The following is a 20,784-nucleotide window of genomic DNA, read 5'->3' on the forward strand; positions in this document are numbered from 1 at the left end:
CTATCGAAGCACACTGACCTTGATGAGCACATGGGGGTTTCCCACCACGATCAGCAGGGCTTTGGGGCGCGTGACGGCCACGTTGAAGCGCTTGGGGTTCGAGAGGAAACCCAGAACATGCTGCACGTCTTCATCCAGCCGGTCCTCATTGGAACGCACCTGCGACACGGAGAGGGTGGAGTTACAGACCTCATGGTGCTGCCACACAAGCACCCGACTGACTGCAAACTGCCATGATGTACCCAGCACTGCAGATTCATGGTGTGTGTGCACTGTGTATATTCATGGTGTGTGTGCACTGTGTATATTCATGGTGTGTCTGCACTCTGCACTGTGTATATTCATGGTGTGTCTGCACTGTGTATATTCATGGTGGGTCTGCACTGTGTATATTCATGGTGGGTCTGCACTGTGTATATTCATGGTGTGTCTGCACTGTGTATATTCATGGTGTGTGTGCACTGTGTATATTCATGGTGGGTCTGCACTGTGTATATTCATGGTGTGTCTGCACTCTGCACTATGTATATTCATGGTGTGTCTGCACTGTGTATATTCATGGTGTGTCTGCACTATGTATATTCATGGTGTGTCTGCACTGTGTATATTCATGGTGTGTCTGCACTATGTATATTCATGGTGTGTCTGCACTATGTATATTCATGGTGTGTCTGCACTGTGTATATTCATGGTGGGTCTGCACTCTGCACTGTGTATATTCATGGTGTGTCTGCACTGTGTATATTCATGGTGTGTCTGCACTGTGTATATTCATGGTGTGTCTGCACTCTGCACTGTGTATATTCATGGTGTGTCTGCACTGTGTATATTCATGGTGGGTCTGCACTGTGTATATTCATGGTGGGTCTGCACTGTGTATATTCATGGTGTGTCTGCACTGTGTATATTCATGGTGTGTCTGCACTCTGCACTGTGTATATTCATGGTGGGTCTGCACTGTGTATATTCATGGTGGGTCTGCACTGTGTATATTCACGGTGGGTCTGCACTGTGTATATTCATGGTGTGTCTGCACTCTGCACTGTGTATATTCATGGTGTGTGTGCACTGTGTATATTCATGGTGTGTGTGCACTGTGTATATTCACGGTGTGTCTGCACTGTGTATATTCATGGTGGGTCTGCACTGTGTATATTCATGGTGGGTCTGCACTGTGTATATTCAGGGTGGGTCTGCACTGTGTATATTCATGGTGGGTCTGCACTGTGTATATTCATGGTGGGTCTGCACTGTGTATATTCATGGTGGGTCTGCACTCTGCACTGTGTATATTCATGGTGTGTCTGCACTGTGTATATTCATGGTGGGTCTGCACTGTGTATATACATGGTGGGTCTGCACTGTGTATATTCATGGTGGGTCTGCACTGTGTATATTCATGGTGGGTCTGCACTGTGTATATTCATGGTGGGTCTGCACTGTGTATATTCATGGTGGGTCTGCACTGTGTATATTCATGGTGGGTCTGCACTCTGCACTGTGTATATTCACGGTGTGTCTGCACTGTGTATTCATGGTGGGGTCTGCACTCTGCACTGTGTATATTCATGGTGTGTCTGGCGACTGTGTATATTCATGGTGTGTCTGCACTGTGTATATTCATGGTGGGTCTGCACTGTGTATATTCATGGTGGGTCTGCACTCTGCACTGTGTATATTCATGGTGGGTCTGCACTGTGTATATTCATGGTGTGTCTGCACTGTGTATATTCATGGTGTGTCTGCACTCTGCACTGTGTATATTCATGGTGGGTCAGCACTGTGTATATTCATGGTGTGTCTGCACTGTGTATATTCATGGTGTGTCTGCACTGTGTATATTCATGGTGTGTCTGCACTGTGTATATTCATGGTGTGTCTGCACTCTGCACTGTGTATATTCATGGTGGGTCTGCACTGTGTATATTCATGGTGGGTCTGCACTGTGTATATTCAATGGTGGGTCTGCACTGTGTATATTCATGGTGGGTCTGCACTGTGTATATTCATGGTGGGGTCTGCACTCTGCACTGTGTATATTCATGGTGGGTCTGCACTGTGTATATTCATGGTGTGTCTGCACTCTGCACTGTGTATATTCATGGTGTGTCTGCACTGTGTATATTCATGGTGTGTCTGCACTCTGCACTGTGTATATTCATGGTGTGTGTGCACTGTGTATATTCATGGTGGGTCTGCACTGTGTATATTCATGGTGGGTCTGCACTCTGCACTGTGTATATTCATGGTGTGTGTGCACTGTGTATATTCATGGTGTGTCTGCACTCTGCACTGTGTATATTCATGGTGTGTCTGCACTGTGTATATTCATGGTGTGTCTGCACTCTGCATTGTGTATATTCATGGTGTGTCTGCACTGTGTATATTCATGGTGTGTCTGCACTGTGTATATTCACGGTGTGTCTGCACTGTGTATATTCATGGTGTGTCTGCACTGTGTATATTCATGGTGGGTCGCACTGTGTATATTCATGGTGGGTCTGCACTGTGTATATTCATGGTGTGTCTGCACTGTGTATATTCATGGTGTGTCTGCACTGTGTATATTCATGGTGTGTCTGCACTCTGCACTGTGTATATTCATGGTGTGTGTGCACTGTGTATATTCATGGTGTGTCTGCACTCTGCACTGTGTATATTCATGGTGTGTCTGCACTGTGTATATTCATGGTGTGTCTGCACTCTGCATTGTGTATATTCATGGTGTGTCTGCACTGTGTATATTCATGGTGTGTCTGCACTGTGTATATTCATGGTGTGTCTGCACTGTGTATATTCATGGTGTGTCTGCACTGTGTATATTCATGGTGTGTCTGCACTGTGTATATTCATGGTGTGTGTGCACTGTGTATATTCATGGTGGGTCTGCACTGTGTATATTCATGGTGGGTCTGCACTCTGCACTGTGTATATTCATGGTGGGTCTGCACTGTGTATATTCATGGTGTGTCTGCACTGTGTATATTCATGGTGTGTCTGCACTGTGTATATTCATGGTGTGTCTGCACTCTGCACTGTGTATATTCATGGTGGGTCTGCACTGTGTATATTCATGGTGGGTCTGCAACTGTGTATATTCATGGTGTGTCTGCACTGTGTATATTCATGGTGGGTCTGCACTCTGCACTGTGTATATTCATGGTGGGTCTGCACTGTGTATATTCATGGTGTGTCTGCACTCTGCACTGTGTATATTCATGGTGTGTGTGCACTGTGTATATTCATGGTGTGTCTGCACTGTGTATATTCATGGTGGGTCTGCACTGTGTATATTCATGGTGGGTCTGCACTCTGCACTGTGTATATTCATGGTGTGTGTGCACTGTGTATATTCATGGTGTGTCTGCACTCTGCACTGTGTATATTCATGGTGTGTCTGCACTGTGTAGTATTCATGGTGTGTCTGCACTCTGCATTGTGTAATTCATGGTGTGTCTGCACTGTGTATATTCATGGTGTGTCTGCACTGTGTATATTCACGGTGTGTCTGCACTGTGTATATTCATGGTGTGTCTGCACTGTGTATATTCATGGTGGGTCTGCACTGTGTATATTCATGGTGGGTCTGCACTGTGTATATTCATGGTGTCTGCACTGTGTATATTCATGGTGTGTCTGCACTGTGTATATTCATGGTGTGTCTGCACTCTGCACTGTGTATATTCATGGTGTGTGTGCACTGTGTATATTCATGGTGTGTCTGCACTCTGCACTGTGTATATTCATGGTGTGTCTGCACTGTGTATATTCATGGTGTGTCTGCACTCTGCATTGTGTATATTCATGGTGTGTCTGCACTGTGTATATTCATGGTGTGTCTGCACTGTGTATATTCACGGTGTGTCTGCACTGTGTATATTCACGGTGTGTCTGCACTCTGCACTGTGTATATTCATGGTGTGTCTGCACTGTGTATATTCATGGTGGGTCTGCACTGTGTATATACATGGTGGGTCTGCACTGTGTATATACATGGTGGGTCTGCACTGTGTATATTCATGGTGGGTCTGCACTGTGTATATTCATGGTGGGTCTGCACTGTGTATATTCATGGTGGGTCTGCACTGTGTATATTCATGGTGGGTCTGCACTCTGCACTGTGTATATTCATGGTGTGTCTGCACTGTGTATATTCACGGTGTGTCTGCACTGTGTATATTCATGGTGGGTCTGCACTCTGCACTGTGTATATTCATGGTGTGTCTGCACTGTGTATATTCATGGTGTGTCTGCACTGTGTATATTCATGGTGGGTCTGCACTGTGTATATTCATGGTGTGTCTGCACTCTGCACTGTGTATATTCATGGTGGGTCTGCACTGTGTATATTCATGGTGGGTCTGCACTGTGTATATTCATGGTGTGTCTGCACTGTGTATATTCATGGTGTGTCTGCACTCTGCACTGTGTATATTCATGGTGGGTCTGCACTGTGTATATTCATGGTGGGTCTGCACTGTGTATATTCATGGTGGGTCTGCACTGTGTATATTCATGGTGGGTCTGCACTGTGTATATTCATGGTGGGTCTGCACTCTGCACTGTGTATATTCATGGTGTGTCTGCACTGTGTATATTCATGGTGTGTCTGCACTCTGCACTGTGTATATTCATGGTGTGTCTGCACTGTGTATATTCATGGTGTGTCTGCACTCTGCACTGTGTATATTCATGGTGTGTGTGCACTGTGTATATTCATGGTGTGTCTGCACTGTGTATATTCATGGTGGGTCTGCACTGTGTATATTCATGGTGGGTCTGCACTCTGCACTGTGTATATTCATGGTGTGTGTGCACTGTGTATATTCATGGTGTGTCTGCACTCTGCACTGTGTATATTCATGGTGTGTCTGCACTGTGTATATTCATGGTGTGTCTGCACTCTGCATTGTGTATATTCATGGTGTGTCTGCACTGTGTATATTCATGGTGTGTCTGCACTGTGTATATTCACGGTGTGTCTGCACTGTGTATACTCATGGTGTGTCTGCACTGTGTATATTCATGGTGGGTCTGCACTCTGCACTGTGTATATTCATGGTGGGTCTGCACTGTGTATATTCATGGTGTGTCTGCACTGTGTATATTCATGGTGTGTCTGCACTGTGTATATTCATGGTGTGTGTGCACTGTGTATATTCATGGTGTGTCTGCACTCTGCACTGTGTATATTCATGGTGTGTCTGCACTGTGTATATTCATGGTGTGTCTGCACTCTGCATTGTGTATATTCATGGTGTGTCTGCACTGTGTATATTCACGGTGTGTCTGCACTGTGTATATTCACGGTGTGTCTGCACTGTGTATATTCATGGTGGGTCTGCACTGTGTATATTCATGGTGTGTCTGCACTGTGTATATTCATGGTGGGTCTGCACTCTGCACTGTGTATATTCATGGTGTGTCTGCACTGTGTATATTCATGGTGTGTCTGCACTGTGTATATTCATGGTGTGTCTGCACTCTGCACTGTGTATATTCATGGTGTGTCTGCACTGTGTATATTCATGGTGTGTCTGCACTGTGTATATTCATGGTGTGTCTGCACTGTGTATATTCATGGTGTGTCTGCACTCTGCACTGTGTATATTCATGGTGGGTCTGCACTCTGCACTGTGTATATTCATGGTGTGTGTGCACTGTGTATATTCATGGTGTGTCTGCACTGTGTATATTCATGGTGTGTCTGCACTCTGCACTGTGTATATTCATGGTGTGTGTGCACTGTGTATATTCATGGTGGGTCTGCACTGTGTATATTCATGGTGTGTCTGCACTGTGTATATTCATGGTGGGTCTGCACTCTGCACTGTGTATATTCATGGTGGGTCTGCACTGTGTATATTCATGGTGGGTCTGCACTGTGTATATTCATGGTGTGTCTGCACTGTGTATATTCATGGTGTGTCTGCACTCTGCACTGTGTATATTCATGGTGTGTCTGCACTGTGTATATTCATGGTGTGTCTGCACTCTGCACTGTGTATATTCATGGTGGGTCAGCACTGTGTATATTCATGGTGTGTCTGCACTGTGTATATTCATGGTGGGTCTGCACTGTGTATATTCATGGTGGGTCTGCACTCTGCACTGTGTATATTCATGGTGTGTCTGCACTGTGTATATTCATGGTGTGTCTGCACTGTGTATATTCACGGTGTGTCTGCACTGTGTATATTCATGGTGTGTCTGCACTGTGTATATTCATGGTGTGTCTGCACTGTGTATATTCATGGTGTGTCTGCACTCTGCACTGTGTATATTCATGGTGTGTGTGCACTGTGTATATTCATGGTGTGTCTGCACTCTGCACTGTGTATATTCATGGTGTGTCTGCACTGTGTATATTCATGGTGTGTCTGCACTCTGCACTGTGTATATTCATGGTGTGTGTGCACTGTGTATATTCATGGTGTGTCTGCACTCTGCACTGTGTATATTCATGGTGTGTCTGCACTGTGTATATTCATGGTGTGTCTGCACTCTGCACTGTGTATATTCATGGTGGGTCTGCACTGTGTATATACATGGTGGGTCTGCACTGTGTATATTCATGGTGTGTCTGCACTGTGTATATTCATGGTGGGTCTGCATTGTGTATATTCATGGTGTGTCTGCACTGTGTATATTCATGGTGTGTGTGCACTGTGTATATTCATGGTGGGTCTGCATTGTGTATATTCATGGTGTGTCTGCACTGTGTATATTCATGGTGTGTCTGCACTGTGTATATTCACGGTGTGTCTGCACTGTGTATATTCACGGTGTGTCTGCACTGTGTATATTCATGGTGGGTCTGCACTGTGTATATTCATGGTGGGTCTGCACTGTGTATATTCATGGTGTGTCTGCACTGTGTATATTCATGGTGTGTCTGCACTCTGCACTGTGTATATTCATGGTGTGTCTGCACTCTGCACTATGTATATTCATGGTGTGTCTGCACTGTGTATATTCATGGTGTGTCTGCACTGTGTATATTCATGGTGTGTCTGCACTGTGTATATTCATGGTGTGTCTGCACTCTGCACTGTGTATATTCATGGTGTGTGTGCACTGTGTATATTCATGGTGTGTCTGCACTGTGTATATTCATGGTGTGTCTGCACTCTGCACTGTGTATATTCATGGTGTGTGTGCACTGTGTATATTCATGGTGGGTCTGCACTGTGTATATTCATGGTGTGTCTGCACTCTGCACTGTGTATATTCATGGTGTGTGTGCACTGTGTATATTCATGGTGTGTCTGCACTCTGCACTGTGTATATTCATGGTGTGTCTGCACTGTGTATATTCATGGTGGGTCTGCACTCTGCACTGTGTATATTCATGGTGTGTCTGCACTGTGTATATTCATGGTGTGTCTGCACTGTGTATATTCATGGTGGGTCTGCACTCTGCACTGTGTATATTCATGGTGTGTGTGCACTGTGTATATTCATGGTGGGTCTGCACTGTGTATATTCATGGTGGGTCTGCACTGTGTATATTCATGGTGTGTGTGCACTGTGTATATTCATGGTGGGTCTGCACTGTGTATATTCATGGTGTGTCTGCACTCTGCACTGTGTATATTCATGGTGTGTGTGCACTGTGTATATTCATGGTGTGTCTGCACTCTGCACTGTGTATATTCATGGTGTGTCTGCACTGTGTATATTCATGGTGGGTCTGCACTCTGCACTGTGTATATTCATGGTGTGTCTGCACTGTGTATATTCATGGTGTGTCTGCACTGTGTATATTCATGGTGGGTCTGCACTCTGCACTGTGTATATTCATGGTGTGTCTGCACTGTGTATATTCATGGTGGGTCTGCACTGTGTATATTCATGGTGGGTCTGCACTGTGTATATTCATGGTGGGTCTGCACTGTGTATATTCATGGTGGGTCTGCACTCTGCACTGTGTATATTCATGGTGTGTCTGCACTGTGTATATTCATGGTGTGTCTGCACTGTGTATATTCACGGTGTGTCTGCACTGTGTATATTCATGGTGGGTCTGCACTGTGTATATTCATGGTGGGTCTGCACTGTGTATATTCATGGTGTGTCTGCACTGTGTATATTCATGGTGTGTCTGCACTGTGTATATTCATGGTGTGTCTGCACTCTGCACTGTGTATATTCATGGTGTGTCTGCACTGTGTAGATTCATGGTGTGTCTGCACTCTGCACTGTGTATATTCATGGTGTGTCTGCACTGTGTATATTCATGGTGTGTCTGCACTGTGTATATTCATGGTGGGTCTGCACTGTGTATATTCATGGTGGGTCTGCACTGTGTATATTCATGGTGTGTCTGCACTCTGCATTGTGTATATTCATGGTGTGTCTGCACTGTGTATATTCATGGTGTGTCTGCACTGTGTATATTCACGGTGTGTCTGCACTGTGTATATTCACGGTGTGTCTGCACTGTGTATATTCATGGTGGGTCTGCACTGTGTATATTCATGGTGGGTCTGCACTGTGTATATTCATGGTGGGTCTGCACTGTGTATATTCATGGTGTGTCTGCACTGTGTATATTCATGGTGTGTGTGCACTGTGTAGATTCATGGTGTGTCTGCACTCTGCACTGTGTATATTCATGGTGTGTCTGCACTCTGCACTATGTATATTCATGGTGTGTCTGCACTGTGTATATTCATGGTGTGTCTGCACTGTGTATATTCATGGTGTGTCTGCACTGTGTATATTCATGGTGTGTCTGCACTCTGCACTGTGTATATTCATGGTGTGTGTGCACTGTGTATATTCATGGTGTGTCTGCACTGTGTATATTCATGGTGTGTCTGCACTCTGCACTGTGTATATTCATGGTGTGTGTGCACTGTGTATATTCATGGTGGGTCTGCACTGTGTATATTCATGGTGTGTCTGCACTGTGTATATTCATGGTGGGTCTGCACTGTGTATATTCATGGTGTGTGTGCACTGTGTATATTCATGGTGGGTCTGCACTGTGTATATTCATGGTGGGTCTGCACTGTGTATATTCATGGTGTGTCTGCACTCTGCACTGTGTATATTCATGGTGGGTCAGCACTGTGTATATTCATGGTGTGTCTGCACTGTGTATATTCATGGTGTGTCTGCACTGTGTATATTCATGGTGTGTCTGCACTCTGCACTGTGTATATTCATGGTGGGTCAGCACTGTGTATATTCATGGTGTGTCTGCACTGTGTATATTCATGGTGGGTCTGCACTGTGTATATTCATGGTGTGTCTGCACTCTGCACTGTGTATATTCACGGTGTGTCTGCACTGTGTATATTCATGGTGTGTCTGCACTCTGCACTGTGTATATTCATGGTGTGTCTGCACTGTGTATATTCACGGTGTGTCTGCACTGTGTATATTCATGGTGTGTCTGCACTGTGTATATTCATGGTGTGTCTGCACTGTGTATATTCATGGTGGGTCTGCACTGTGTATATTCATGGTGGGTCTGCACTCTGCACTGTGTATATTCATGGTGTGTCTGCACTGTGTATATTCACGGTGTGTCTGCACTGTGTATATTCATGGTGTGTCTGCACTGTGTATATTCATGGTGGGTCTGCACTGTGTATATTCATGGTGTGTCTGCACTGTGTATATTCATGGTGGGTCTGCACTCTGCACTGTGTATATTCATGGTGGGTCTGCACTGTGTATATTCATGGTGGGTCTGCACTGTGTATATTCATGGTGGGTCTGCACTGTGTATATTCATGGTGGGTCTGCACTCTGCACTGTGTATATTCATGGTGGGTCTGCACTGTGTATATTCATGGTGGGTCTGCACTGTGTGTAATTATTCTGTACCGTGGAGATGAGGATGACCAGGAACTCCTGCCCCTGAAACTCCTCCACAGAGCCGACCTTGATGTCCATCAGACCCACCCTCTGCAGGAGGACTCTGATCTTCTCTACCTGTGAATAGAGAGAGGCAGAGTGAGAGGCAGAGCGAGAGGCAGAGCGAGAGGCAGAGCGAGAGAGAGCCGACGAACTGCCAAATGTGAGGTCAGAACCCCAGGGCTTCACTCCCACCTGTTTCCTGTAGGGGGTGATGATTCCGATGTCAGAGGGAGAGATGGGTTTGTAGAGACGCTTTGCCAGCTGACAGCAGTACATCATCACCTGCACGGCCTCAACGGGGTTAAACCAGGACGGGTTACAGCCCTCCCGCATCTCCGAACCCTGAAGCAGAGGAGAGGGGGGTTATACATGAGCCCCCAGGAACCTCAATCTACACACACACCCACCACAGGAACCTCAATCTACACACACACACCCCGCAGGAACCTCAATCTACACACACACACCCCGCAGGAACCTCAATCTACACACACCCCCCACAGGAACCTCAATCTACACCCCCCCCCCCCAGGAACCTCAATCTACACCCCCCCCCCCCAGGAACCTCAATCTACACACACACACCCCGCAGGAACCTCAATCTACACACACACACCCCGCAGGAACCTCAATCTACACACACCCCCCCAGGAACCTCAATCTACACCCCCCCCCCAGGAACCTCAATCTACACAGACACACCCCCCACAGGTACCTCAATCTACACACACACCCCACAGGAACCTCAATCTATACACACCCACCCCACAGGAACCTCAATCTATACACACACCCCCCACAGGAACCTCAATCTACACACACACACACACACACACACACACACACCCCCACAGGAACCTCAATCTACACACACACACACCCCACAGGAACCTCAATCTACACACACACACCCCCCCCACAGGAACCTCAATCTATACACACACCCCCCCACAGGAACCTCAATCTACACACACACACCCCCCACAGGAACCTCAATCTACACACACACACACACCCCACAGGAACCTCAATCTACACACACACACACCCCCACAGGAACCTCAATCTACACACACACACACACACACACACACACCCACAGGAACCTCAATCTACACCCCCCCCCCCCCCACAGGAACCTCAATCTACACCCCCCCCCCCCCACAGGAACCTCAATCTACACACACACACACCCACCCCACAGGAACCTCAATCTACACACACACACACACCCCCCACAGGAACCTCAATCTATACACACACCCCCCACAGGAACCTCAATCTACACACACACACACCCCCACAGGAACCTCAATCTACACACACACACACACACCCCCACAGGAACCTCAATCTACACACACCCCCCACAGGAACCTCAATCTACACACACACACCCTATAGGAACCTCAATCTACACACACACACCCCCCACAGGAACCTCAATCTACACACCCCCCCCCCCCCCCACAGGAACCTCAATCTCCCCCCCCCCCCCCACCCCCCACAGGAACCTCAATCTACACCCCCCCCCCCCCCACAGGAACCTCAATCTACACACACCCTCCACAGGAACCTCAATCTACACACACACACCCCCACAGGAACCTCAATCTACACACACACACACACCCCACAGGAACCTCAATCTACACACACACACCCCCCACAGGAACCTCAATCTACACACACCCACCCCACAGGAACCTCAATCTACACACACACACCCCGCAGGAACCTCAATCTACACACACACACACACACACAAACACACAGGAACCTCAATTTACACACACACCCCTCACAGAAACCTCAATCTACACACACACAGACACACACACACACCCCACAGGAACCTCAATCTACACACACACCCCCCCCACAGGAACCTCAATCTACACACACACACCGCGCAGGAACCTCAATCTACACACACCCCCACCCCCCACAGGAACCTCCATCTACACACACACCCCCCCACAGGAACCTCAATCTACACACACACACACCCCCCACATGAACCTCAATCTACACACACACACCCCACAGGAACCTCAATCTACACACACACACACACACACAGGAACCTCAATCTACACACCCCCCCCCCCCACAGGAGTTATTCTTTAAACCCCCCCTCCCTACCCAGTTAGGAACACCATCAGTGTGTGACTGCACAGGCAATCGCACGCTTTAGAACATGCTTGTGAGGAGATGTAAAGTGCATCAGTGCCCACGTGCCCCTCGTGCGGACGGGCAGTGTTACCCGCACTCCGTGGAAGAGGAGAGGAAAGCCCTTCCTGGGCAGGCGGTTCCAGTCCTGCAGCGCACACACCACCTCCCGGGTCGCCCCCACCTCCAGCTCGCGCTGGTAGAAGAGTCGCGATGGCAGCTCCAGCAGGGATTCGTGGGAGCGGTAATTCCTCACCAGCTTCGTCACCTGGGGAGACCGAACCAACCAGAAATGACACACAATCACGCAAGCATGGCAGTGAGACCTCCACTGCACAGAGCCTTCATCCAGTCCTGGTTTCACTAAGCGTTTAACACACCTGAGCACTGGGGCTGATCAAGCTCCTATGAAAACCTGGAATGGGTGAAACTGCTCTGCAATAGGACTCCCTCCCACACTACTTAAATCAGAGCTCAGCAGTCAGTCAGCGCACTGTTTCCAGGACTCGTTTCCCTCAGGAGGACTGGACATGTCTTTGCACAAGAATAACATGGAACAGGACTGTTAGGATGGGAAGTGATTGAGAATTGATATGGAATTCTAAAGCACAGCATCCTTCAAGCTCCTAATGAAGGGAAACAGAAGAGGAAAGAGAAGTCAAACCCCATTAGAAAGTAAACTGCCTTTCTGTATTTGGACAGCAGATGGAGCCCTCTAGCCATCGATTGGGAATTTGAGTCTCCGTTTCCTCCAGTTTGTGTTTGAGAGTCTACTGTGATAAGCTGAACAAACCAACAGAAGCACACAGTACTGCGCCTCACCAGCAGGGGGTTGTAGGCGCCATGGGGGCCGTAGCTCTTCTCATCCCGGGAGTACAGGGGGAGGCTCATCAGCCTCTCCAGGAGGGACCGGCCCAGTCCAAACGCTGAAGCCAGCTTCGACTTCACCACCGGACCGAGCTGCATCGGGTCTCCGGCCAGGACTATCTGCACACAGAGACAAACACCAACAGAGACAGGGCTGGATAGAGACCGCAGACAGGACTGACTGCACACAGAGACAAACACACACAGAGACAGGGCTGGGTAGAGACCGCAGACAGGACTGACTGCACACAGAGACAAACACACACAGAGACAGGGCTGGGTAGAGACCGCAGACAGGACTGACTGCACACAGAGACAAACACACACAGAGACAGGGCTGGGTAGAGACCGCAGACAGGACTGACTGCACACAGAGACAAACACCAACAGAGACAGGGCTGGATAGAGACCGCAGACAGGACTATCTGCACACAGAGACAAACACACACAGAGACAGGGCTGGATAGAGACCGCAGACAGGACTGACTGCACACAGAGACAAACACACACAGAGACAGGGCTGGATAGAGACCGCAGACAGGACTGACTGCACACAGAGACACACACATGGTGGAGTCGCTCTCTAGGCTTAGACAGACAGACAGGAGAGGCTTGTACTCACCTGTCCATCGTCCTCAGAGACGAGTGCCAGTGGAATGAGAATCTCTGGCTCGCTGGCCTGGCCGGCCTCATCGATGAACACGTGGGTGAAGTGCCCAATCCTGAGAGAGGAACAAGAGGAGCTCAACAGAACGCAGGCTTAAACTAAGCCTGTCCCACATTGAGAGTTAACTGCGAGCCAGCCGTGCCCTGCTTGTTTCTGGTACCTGATCCTGAGCTGGTAGAACATGCCAGCGCTGCTGCAGGTGCTGATGACCACGCGGTGATAGGCGGCCTGGCGAACGTCCTCCCCGGCGCGGCTGTACGGCTTCAAAATCTCAGGGATGCTCTGCGGGAGAAACAGAGACAGGGTCAGCCCAGCAACTCCTAACCCTGCAAGATGCCTACAGAGTCCGGGTTCTGTGGGGCTACAGTACCTCCTCCGACCTGCAGATGGCATTGACACGGACCAGGTTTCCGGAGTGCAGGTGTCCGCTCTGGTGCAGACGGGTGCACAGCAGGTCTGCAGCGCTGTTCGAGGGGGTGCACACCAGCACACGACTGTCACACAGCTTGTGATGGATCTGAGACACAGAGGGAAGAGGGAGGGTCACACACACAGGGCTTCATCTGGCCTTTGTGATGTTCTTGACTGCTGGGACAGGATTCACTGATGTTGGTGACTTCTTAAAGGATATGTTAGTGTTGGCCTGTGGCCACTACGGTGTTCTCACACTCATGTAGCCGTCCACACGCTTGCAGACAGGGCCACTGGTACCTGCAGTATCGCCTCGATGAGGGTGACGGTCTTGCCGGTCCCTGGGGGTCCAAAGAGGATGTAGGGGGTGGGCCGGCACTCTCCAGCCAGAATGCGCTTCACTGCGTCTCTCTGGTGGGGGTTCAGTGAAGGGTTAAAGAACTGGTCCCCCCGCTCCCCAGGGCCCGACTCATGAGGGGATCCACCTGAACAGAGACCAGAGCAGTCAGCACAGGGGGCTCAGCAGTCACCCCGAATCCACACTGCCTCCCTCCCACCACTAGAGACACTGAATCCACACTGCCTCCCTCCCACCACTAGAGACCCCGAATCCACACTGCCTCCCTCCCACCGCTAGAGACCCCGAATCCACACTGCCTCCCTCCCACCACTAGAGACAACCTCACCTAGCCGAGTCTGTGTTGCCACAGACACCATGTCCACACACAGTGTCTCTGTGGTCTGGCCATCATTCTGTGACATTCCCTTTGCCTGGAAATAGACACAGAAAGAGAGAAATAGAGCAAGAGAAAAAACAGCAGTGAATGATGACCATGAATGAGAACATCCTTGACTCACTTCTCCCTCCTCTCCTCACCTCCTGAGAGTCTCCCTCGCTCTCCTCTTCCCAGGCTAGGCTCAGCTGGGGCGTCTGAACCACGACACTCTCGGGAAACAGGACTGAAAGACAGACAGACAGTCACACACCGACGTGCCAGTCGCACACCGACGCTGGCACTGCAGCGACGTGCCAGTCGCACACCGACGCTGGCACTGCAGCGACGTGCCAGTCGCACACCGACACTGGCACTGCAGCGACGTGCCAGTCGCACACCGACGCTGGCACTGCAGCGACGTGCCAGTCGCACACCGACGCTGGCACTGCAGCGACGTGCCAGTCGCACACCGACGCTGGCACTGCAGCGACGTGCCAGTCGCACACCGACGCTGGCACTGCAGTGACAAGCCCCCCTGCCTCTCAGAGGCTCTGTGCTCACCTGTGTCTCTCAGGTGCTCTGCCTGATCCAGGGCAGCGTGGCATCTCCGCATGGTCAGTCTGTGACAGAGACAAAGAGAAATCTCATCAACCAGTCTGAGATACTGACCACCAACAGCATCCAGAACATTACATTACACAAGAGAAAGCACATTTAATACCTGGCATCCCTGTGTCACAACCAGGTACATCCTGCCAAACCCCACATATCTGAATCACACCTTTATATGTACAAGGTGAGGCGCTGTAGTGGCAAGGTTACCTGTTGAAGGTGAGACGCTATAGCGGCAGGGTTACCTGTACAAGGTGAGGCGCTGTAGTGGCAGGGTTACCTGTACAAGATGAGACGCTGTAGTGGCAGGATTACCTGTACAAGGTGAGGCGCTGTACTGGCAAGGTTACCTGTTGAAGGTGAGACGCTGTAGTGGCAGGGTTACCTGTTGAAGGTGAGGCGCTGTAGTGGCAGGGTTACCTGTACAAGGTGAGGCGCTGTACTGGCAGGGTTACCTGTACAAGGTGAGACGCTGTAGTGGCAGGATTACCTGTACAAGGTGAGGCGCTGTACTGGCAAGGTTACCTGTTGAAGGTGAGACGCTGTAGTGGCAGGATTACCTGTACAAGGTGAGGCGCTGTACTGGCAAGGTTACCTGTTGAAGGTGAGACGCTGTAGTGGCAGGGTTGCCTGTTGAAGGTGAGGCGCTGTAGTGGCAGGGTTACCTGTACAAGGTGAGGCGCTGTACTGGCAGGGTTACCTGTACAAGGTGAGACGCTGTAGTGGCAGGGTTACCTGTACAAGGTGAGGCGCTGTACTGGCAGGGTTACCTGTACAAGGTGAGACGCTGTAGTGGCAGGGTTACCTGTACAAGGTGAGGCGCTGTACTGGCAGGGTTACCTGTTGAAGGTGAACTCCACATCGAGGGGCTCCCCCAGGTAGTTGTGGTGAAACTCACAGTTGACTCTCAGACTCAGTTCCTCATCGTTAATCTGCAAAGACAACACTAAGTCTGAGGAGGGTGTTCTGGAAGCCACACCGAGACAGAGAACACACCACCAGCTGGGTAACACAGGAGCTATAGGGTGAGGTGGTGAGCAGTGTATAGAGCATGCTTTATAAAAACATACATTACCTCAGTGATGTAGGCTACATACTCCACCCCAACACCGTTTTCTGTTGGCTTCCTCAGGATCACTTTATCTCCTGGGGAAAAAAACTGCATGAAAAAAATCTGAAAAGATCTACATCTGAAAACTGCAACTTTAATATACTTCAATGAGAAACGTTATAACTTTCTCAACACCTTCAAATGTTGAAATGGGTTGAGATTCACATGCTTATATCACATCATTTATAGTAAAACAGTAAATTGGTGAGACTAGAATATCGGTAGCCATCAGATTTGCACAATATAGATGATTGTGAGCACTGGGAGTCCAGACCCACTCCAGCCTCCCTGCACTTTATCCAACAGGACCATGAATTCAGCACCCCTGCATATGCAACCAAAACATTACAGGTAAGAAAAACAAGGGAGCCCCCATCAAGAACAGAACCCCACCACTATACTAGATCCATTCATCAGATCTACTCTCCCCAATCCTTGTACTTTCTTTTTTCTACCTTTTCTTTACCCTCTCTGAAAATGAAATGCTCTCCTCTTGAGTGTTGTAGTCGAGAGGCTTGTCATTGAATTGTGAAGTTCCTTTAGTATTCCTATATTGAGCGCTGCTGAATGTGTAACAGTGCCCCTGCTCCGTACCGATGCTGGCGCTGGGTCTGCCCTCGGACACACCGGGCACCTCCAGCTGCAGGTAGCTGGCACTCCTCCTCAGGAAGGCTCCGCTGAGGCTGAACTCCTTCGCCTCGCTCTCTGCATGCAGCTCCTCCAGCCACAGCAGGGCTGAGAAGCGAGACCTGAAGACTGACCTGCTGAGGGGCTGTGAGGAGAGAGAAGGCAGCGTGACACAAGGGAACACCAGCTGGCTGAATCGTATCCACTGCACACAAGAGCCACAGCCGTCTGCACGAGCAGCTCCACAGCTTTCCAGCTCATCGCGGCGGGGCTCAGAACCTCCAATGCCAGTTCTTGCCACTACTCTCAATAGATCCCTTTCATCTGCACAATCCTCACTGCTGTCAACTCCAGCCCCCTTCTCAACTCAGCTGGGTTCACAAGACTTTAGAGACAGAGAGGGTCCCAGCTGAAGTCTGTCTCAGGCTCCTCTGGTCCTGCTTACCTCTGCAAGCTCTGGCTCAGCAACCAGCACGTCATTCTTCAGCTCAAAGCACTCCCTGAGCTTCTGCGGGATCGGGTACTGGCGCAGGAAATTAGGGAGGTGCCTCTTAGAAAACCTGAGGGTTCAATCAGAAAACTTGCATGAACTGTGGGGTGGTGTGGAAGGTAGTGGTGTGAGCAGCTCTCTGGGTATTGAAGGTAGTGGTGTGAGCAGCTCTCTGGTTATTGAAGGTAGTGGTGTGAGCAGCTCTCTGGGTATTGAAGGTAGTGGTGTGAGCAGCTCTCTGGTTATTGAAGGTAGTGGTGTGAGCAGCTCTCTGGTTATTGAAGGTAGTGGTGTGAGCAGCTCTCTGGTTATGGGTGGCACTGGGGGAGCCGTGGCTTGGATACCTGGGAGGCAGGCGGGCGGGGAGCACAGTGATGCCTTCCTTGGCTTGTGGCCTCGTTGGCTGCGCTGGGAGCTGATTGGCTGGTACGTATGGAGAGCTGGCCAGAATGAGGCTCTCCTCCTCGCTCTGCACTCTCACAACCAGAAGCCGACCGATAGAGAAGCTCGTGAAGTGCAGCAGCAGGAGCTCCCGACAGCGGCCCAGGTTCCTGCAAGAGATACAACCACATGCATTAGCATCCAGCAACATGATACCCAATGCAAGAGGCTTAACAACAGACACTGGGATCCTGCAAGGCAAGCAGCAGCACACTGCACAGCAGAAGAGGCTTTGCGGTCCTATGTCGGACCTGGTCCGACATTGCAATTATTCCTATCCGGTCCAATGTCGGATCCTGTCCGACATCATCAAAAAAACGCAAAAAACGGGTTTCTAGTCGTTTTTTCTTCGGAAAAAGCCAAGAAAACCATTTAATGGCCGAGTGGGAGCGACAGGAGCCGTGACAAGCCGAAAAAAAAAAATTTTATATAAAAAGGGCGTATCTCACGAATAGTCATACCTGCCCCTGGCATCAGATAACAGCGGCCATAAAGAAACAAGCTGGCTGATACTGCATCAGCGCTCAGAGAACATCACAGACATTTGCAGAGCTTTTTTCAGATGTTATAGTAAAAACATAATGACTTGGATCGCATTATCGAGGCGTTTGGTGATAAAACGAGTGATCAGGAGATGATTGATCGGTATGTATGACTATTATTATTATTATTATTATTTATTTCTTACACAGGTGAAAGCGATAGCAAACGTAAGGGTGGGGTGGGGCTGGAGATGCCTAGTGAGTGCTTTGTTGATATGCAGGGCCTTTTATACCCGTTTGATTGTGGGAAAAAAAATACTTTTAAACAGCGTGTATAAAATTAACTACGCGTGTGAAAATAAATTGGACCTGATGCGCCTGACATGCACTTAATAAATGGACTGCAAAGGGTTAACGACAGACACTGGGATCCTGCAAGGCAAGCAGCAGCACACTGCACAGCAGAAGAGGCTCGGTTATACCACAGGCTCCTGGTCTTTAATACTGGTTTCACTGTATACAGTTTCTTCTAACCTGGCTTGTTTCATTACCTCTCTTACTGCAGAAGCTCCCAACAGCACCCCTGTACCTGGAACTCATTCAGAGCTACCATTCATTTACAGTCAAGACCATGATACAAACTGCAGCCCCCATACAGTAGTATTGTATTTTCAACTGCCAACTCTGGCCAGGATCCTCAGTGCAGTGCAGCCACATGCCAATGAGCCCCACCCAGCGGAGAGCAGCACAGCTGTGCAGAGACCAGCTCAATGGATCTCTGTGCTGAGGGACCGAAGAGGTGCAGAACAGAGAGGGGCCTCGACACCAAGGTCAGGACTGATCTCTCTCCAGGAACTCCCCCAGTCTGTCAGAGACACGCAAACTCAGCCACAGCAGTGAATGCAAGACTAGAGCTATCGGCAACGTGACGAATTAGAGCAGGACCGATAGCCACTGTTCATGGAAAAAAATGATCTGCAATATATCCCAAGATACTGATACTCTTAATAACTTTCATAATTATAGAAGAGTTTCACTAGATATATTTAGAAATGTTATATACATTCACTGCAGCCCTGTTGCCCGGGAGACAGCCCCATCGCCCGGGAGACAGCCCCACAGCCCCCAGTACTCACTTTGCTTCACAGCGGATGGTGATGGCAATCTTCTCCCCTGGCTTGATCTCGATCTCTCTTGAACCCAAGCTCACCGGCTCCTTCACTCCTCTGCTCTGCTGTGCTTCAGGAGCTGCTGTTCCTCCCGACACTGTACCCCACTCCCCATCTCCCGCCCAGGCCTCTCCTCCCTGAACCCCAGCACTGTTGAACCCCACTGCCACCGGAGGAGCTGTACCACACTCCCCCGCCTCTCTCTGCACCCAACTGCTCTCAGATGCCTCCCCTGCAGTGCAGGCTGCACCCCACTTCCCTCCCCCTCCTGCGAAGCCCAAGCTGGGACTCAGCAGCAGGGGAGCGGGGTACAGGCAGTACCTTCCCAGGGGGTAGAAGGACAGCATGCCCTTCCCCAGGTAGGGGCTCTGCACACAGGCCATGAAGGTCATAGGGAAGGCCTGGTAGACCCCGAACATAGACTGGAATGGGGCCATCAAGCTGGGACAGACTGGGGAGCAGGGCCCCTGTACTGGGAGTACTGGATCCAGAGGAGGGGAGGGCAGCAACTCTGGCTCTTCCTCTTCCTCTTCCTTAGGGAAGTGCAGTTTGAACTGTCTCTCTTGGTCCCAGCCTGCGAACCCACAGCTCAGCAGGGTCTGCGCCTTCGCCCCTTTGTTCCTGAAACAGCAATCAGAAAGAACCCAAGAATACATTACAACATGACATGGTGGGGTGAGCGTATTCAGTGTAACATTAATGTGTACAAAACCTAGAAATGCAACACTGTAATCAAACCAACAATATAGTGTCAAAACTCCAGGCTAAGATCTTCTTGTAAGAGCCATTAAACTCCAGGCTAAGATCTTCTTGTAAGAGCCATTAAACTCCAGGCTAAGATCTTCTTGTAAGAGCCATTAAACTCCAGGCTAAGATCTTCTTGTAAGAGCCATTAAACTCCAGGCTAAGATCTTCTTGTAAGAGCCATTAAGGTGTTCTTTCCTGGATCGTAAGCTCAGAGCTGCAAGCTGCACAGCAGTCAGGAGCACGAACATATTAGAAGACTGTATAACAACAGAGCCCAGTAACCAGCACTGTGTATTTAATATTCCACAGGAAGGCTGTATTGATAAATAACTTGTTTTTATTTAATGTTCCACAGGAAGGCTGTATTGATAAATAACTTGTTTGTATTTAATATTCCAC

At 49.2% G+C, this 20,784-nt stretch overlaps 1 protein-coding gene across 1 annotated transcript in view; it reads right to left on the bottom strand.

Moving 5' to 3' along the window:
* The window catches only part of LOC117414637 (RNA helicase Mov10l1-like), a 30,832-nt gene continuing 10,048 nt past the window's right edge, over positions 1-20,784 (bottom strand). Inside the window, exons 8-25 of the mRNA XM_059027881.1 lie at positions 19,606-20,259; positions 17,891-18,097; positions 17,502-17,616; positions 17,024-17,201; positions 16,394-16,464; positions 16,159-16,250; positions 15,268-15,326; positions 14,868-14,950; positions 14,677-14,761; positions 14,291-14,475; positions 13,950-14,096; positions 13,740-13,861; positions 13,535-13,634; positions 12,868-13,032; positions 12,140-12,313; positions 10,066-10,215; positions 9,841-9,948; positions 1-159 (exon numbers count right to left, since the gene is read on the bottom strand). Coding sequence (XP_058883864.1) covers positions 1-159; positions 9,841-9,948; positions 10,066-10,215; positions 12,140-12,313; positions 12,868-13,032; positions 13,535-13,634; positions 13,740-13,861; positions 13,950-14,096; positions 14,291-14,475; positions 14,677-14,761; positions 14,868-14,950; positions 15,268-15,326; positions 16,159-16,250; positions 16,394-16,464; positions 17,024-17,201; positions 17,502-17,616; positions 17,891-18,097; positions 19,606-20,259 — 2,854 coding nt within the window. The remainder of the gene's footprint in view (positions 160-9,840; positions 9,949-10,065; positions 10,216-12,139; positions 12,314-12,867; positions 13,033-13,534; positions 13,635-13,739; positions 13,862-13,949; positions 14,097-14,290; positions 14,476-14,676; positions 14,762-14,867; positions 14,951-15,267; positions 15,327-16,158; positions 16,251-16,393; positions 16,465-17,023; positions 17,202-17,501; positions 17,617-17,890; positions 18,098-19,605; positions 20,260-20,784) is intronic.

The sequence above is a fragment of the Acipenser ruthenus genome, chromosome 7 (assembly GCF_902713425.1).
Source record: "Acipenser ruthenus chromosome 7, fAciRut3.2 maternal haplotype, whole genome shotgun sequence".
NCBI lineage: Eukaryota > Metazoa > Chordata > Actinopteri > Acipenseriformes > Acipenseridae > Acipenser > Acipenser ruthenus.